The sequence below is a fragment of the Acanthisitta chloris genome, unplaced genomic scaffold, assembly GCF_000695815.1.
Source record: "Acanthisitta chloris isolate BGI_N310 unplaced genomic scaffold, ASM69581v1 scaffold41167, whole genome shotgun sequence".
NCBI lineage: Eukaryota > Metazoa > Chordata > Aves > Passeriformes > Acanthisittidae > Acanthisitta > Acanthisitta chloris.
In genome coordinates, this window is record NW_008682871.1 from 17,097 (window position 1) to 20,628 (window position 3,532).

The 3,532-nt window shown below is 47.0% G+C and overlaps 1 protein-coding gene across 1 annotated transcript in view; it reads left to right on the plus strand.

Moving 5' to 3' along the window:
• LOC103806000 (aldose reductase-like) overlaps positions 1-3,532 on the plus strand; it is a gene marked incomplete at its 3' end in the record, with an annotated part of 7,162 nt that overhangs the window by 1,735 nt on the left and 1,895 nt on the right. Inside the window, exons 2-4 of the mRNA XM_009078669.1 lie at positions 640-807; positions 1,738-1,854; positions 2,499-2,576. Coding sequence (XP_009076917.1) covers positions 640-807; positions 1,738-1,854; positions 2,499-2,576 — 363 coding nt within the window. The remainder of the gene's footprint in view (positions 1-639; positions 808-1,737; positions 1,855-2,498; positions 2,577-3,532) is intronic.

A 3,532-nucleotide genomic window follows, 5' to 3' on the forward strand; every position in this document is an offset into this window, starting at 1 on the left:
TAATTTAGGGGAGCCAACCAAACACCCTTCGGTGGGAAACACTTGAAGAAGTGAAATAATTAAGAAGAGAAAAAAGATGATGAGTGGGGGTGTAATGAAGTTAAATACAGAATGTGGTCATGGGTTTGGATCCCGTTTCTGAGTGCCATTTTCTGGATTTGGTCTTAAAACAACCCTTCAGTGTCTCCAAGCCAAGAATCTGAAGTGATTTACTTTGCTGTCACATACCAAGGCTGTGTGTTTTACCCAGGAGGTGGCACTGTCTGTAGTGTTTTGTCCTCTCACCTCCCTGTGCCTGTCAACAAGAGCTGGGTTGTTTCTGTGCAGGGCCAGCACACATTCCAGAGGTGATTCCTTTCCTCATGTCACCTGTAGCTCACACTAATTTCAGGGAAAATTAGAACTTATTTCAAGACAGCCTTAAGTCCAAAGGTGAAGGTTCAATCCTTACAAAAGGGCAGATCAGCTCAGGCAACTCCTCAGTGACTCCCTTGGCCGTTTTAGATCAGAAAACTTAGGAAAGCAAGATCCAAACTGCAACACCTCATTATGCAAGGGCTTAAAGTCTCCAGACTTGGAGAACAGCAAAACTCTTAATCTGCTGTTCATGCAAATGAGTGACTTCCAGTCTTGTTTCAGTGTCTCCACGGAACAGCGAGAGACGCGGTGAGATTTGCCGTCGATGTTGGGTATCGCCACTTCGACTGTGCCTACCTGTACCAGAACGAGGGTGACATCGGGCAGGCACTGCGAGAGAAAATGGAGCAGGGGGTTGTGAGACGAGAAGATCTCTTTATTGTCAGCAAGGTACGTCCTGGAGCGATGTGTCTCTCACTCTCATGGCCAGGAGGAGAGGCAGCTCCCAACCTTCAAGTGCCAGGAGATGAAGCTGCTCTGGGAATTAACTCTTCTCTATCAGGCTAAAGCAATTTGTAGATGGGGGGAAGGACTAGGTCAACCCTTGGAAAACAAAAGGCTTGATTTGAGAGGGATTTTTTTGTAGTCCATATCCATTGTCAGCCACGGAGACAGGAACTGAGGCTGTGCTCTGGGTCACCTCTGAGATAGGAAACAGGGCCATTGTGTTCGTGGTGGCTCCCGCTGCGCCGCCGGCCTCAGCCTGCTAACTCCTGTGTGTTATGCTTTGTTTTGTTTTTTCCTCCAACAACAATGGTAGGAAAAATAAAGTAACTTCTATCTGCTGGAAGCTAGGCAACTAGCGACAGGATGAGAGGACAGAGTCTTCGACTGCACCAGGGGAGGTTTGGGCTGGACATTAGGAGGAATTTCTTCACAGAAAGGGTGATTAGACACTGGAATGTGCTGCCCAGGGAGGTGGTGGAGTCACCATCCCTGGAGGTGTTTAAGGAAAGACTGGACATGGCACTTAGTGCCGTGGTCTAGTTGTCACAATGGTGTTTGATCACAGGTTGAACTCAATGATCTCAGATGTCTTTTCCAACCTAAGTGATTCTGTGATTTTCACCAGGTTCACTTTTTCCTTCATTTTAATTGTTGCAATAATTGTTGGGATTTTAGAGTATCCCATTCTCATTTTACTTAGCTGACCACAGATACCACAGATGAAACAAGGTGTACAAAATTGGCTCTTCCTCAAGAGAAGATGTGCCATATCGTGAGCTGCCTCTGTGCCTGTGCCACATGTTTCCCTGCCAGGGATGCTCAGCAGTTGTGAGGGTAGGAGAGCAGCTCTCAGGCTTTGCCTTACCCTGACAGCTGTGGTCTACCTTCCATGAGAGATCCCTGGTGAAGGAGGCATGCCAGAAAACACTTGCTGCCCTCCAGCTGGATTATTTGGATCTCTACCTGATGCACTCGCCCATGGGATTCAAGGTATTGCAACTTTTCCTCCTGGGTGACATCTGTCAGAGCTCTGCCCCTTTTGCCTTTGGGACCAGACATGCCTTTAGTCCTCTTTAACAAGAAGTGTTGTTAAACCTCATTAGGAAATAATGATGAACCTCCTCACGGAGAGCCCAGGAGGAAAGGTAAGGTCATGGCTGCTTAAAGTAGGTCTCTTAGTACGAAAATCACCTTATTGTACCCTGCACAGCATTTCCATGTCATGGATCAAATTACCATCCAGATCATATTCCTCTTAAAATGTGAGATTTGGCTGTTATTTGCTTATCCAGGATCAAACAGTTGTGAATTATCTGATTCCTGCTTTTCCCTTCTCTCTCTACCCTCAGGTTAAATAAACCCTCATTTCTGTCATGTCACATCCCTGGCCTTCCCCCACCCTGGCCAAGGCACACAGAAGTGCCTGCCCTTCCTCTGCCTGCAGGACAGAGCTCAACAGGCAGATTTTCTGGAAGGTTACTCTGTTGGTACAGATCCCTGGTTCTGGCCATGGCTCACCCCAACTCACCCTAACTCAGAATATCCAGTGTGTCTCTGGCTCCACTCACCTGCCCAATTTCCATACCGACTCACGTCCAGCCTGCCTTAAACTCCCTTTTCTTCTGTGATGATAGGCAGGAGAGGAGCTGTATCCTGTAGATGGAAATGGCATGATCATTCCCAGCAACACAGACTTTCTGGATACGTGGGAGGTATGTTCATTGACAGGCCAAAAAATTCCTGCTAGTTTGAAATAATAGCCTGAAAACTTTCAGCTTTCCACTTTGGGAATCTTTCTGAGAGAAGTTCCTACATAAAGTATTCCAGATTGCTGCTTTCCCTGTGCCCTTGGGCTCCTTTTTGGGTCACTTTGCCAAAATTTAGGTGGTTTTTATGTTTACTGCTTACTAAACTGGCTTGGTGGGTATGGCAAGAGGAAATGTTTAACTGTGTGTGTAGTGGCTCGAGCTGACATATGCTTTTACTTCAGTCTCCACTCCACTCTTTGGGCATTTTTGGGGGGCTTTGGTTGTAGCCATGCTCATCTCTAGTTGCACCTGAGCTGTCCAGACCCCAGGAAAGCCAACATGCCTGTGCCAGTGTACCCAGAGCACCCAAATTTCGCCCTTCTAGATCATAATGGAACTTGCCCCAAGTCCTCTGCTAAAGCTGTGTGTGCACATAGGCATGAGCACAGGCTGTGTGAGAGACAAGTTCAAATTCCTGCTTGGCTGATGGTTTGGGGTTCCTTTCCTCTCTATCCCCACTGTGTGCTCAGCACAGCCAGCTCAAAAGAAGACAAGAGATTCACCAGAGTTGGAAGAATTCACTGATGCTATTTTCATTCAGTTAGGGGAAGAATAAGGCACATTTTTATTGCTCATTTTATGGAAAAAGGTGGACATTTCAGGCAGCTGCTGCTGGTAGCAGCACTGGGAGTGACAGTGGATGAGAAACTCACAATGAGCTGTCAGTGTGCACTTGCAGCCCAGAAAGCAAATTGAATTCTGGGCTGCATCAAAAGGATTGTGGCTAGCAGGTCAAAAGAGGTGATTCTTCCTTTCTACTCTGCTCTTGTGGGACCCCATCTGGAATACTGCATGCAGTTCTGGTGTCCTCAACATAAGGACATAAAACTGTTGGAGCAAGTCCAGAGGAGGGCAACGAA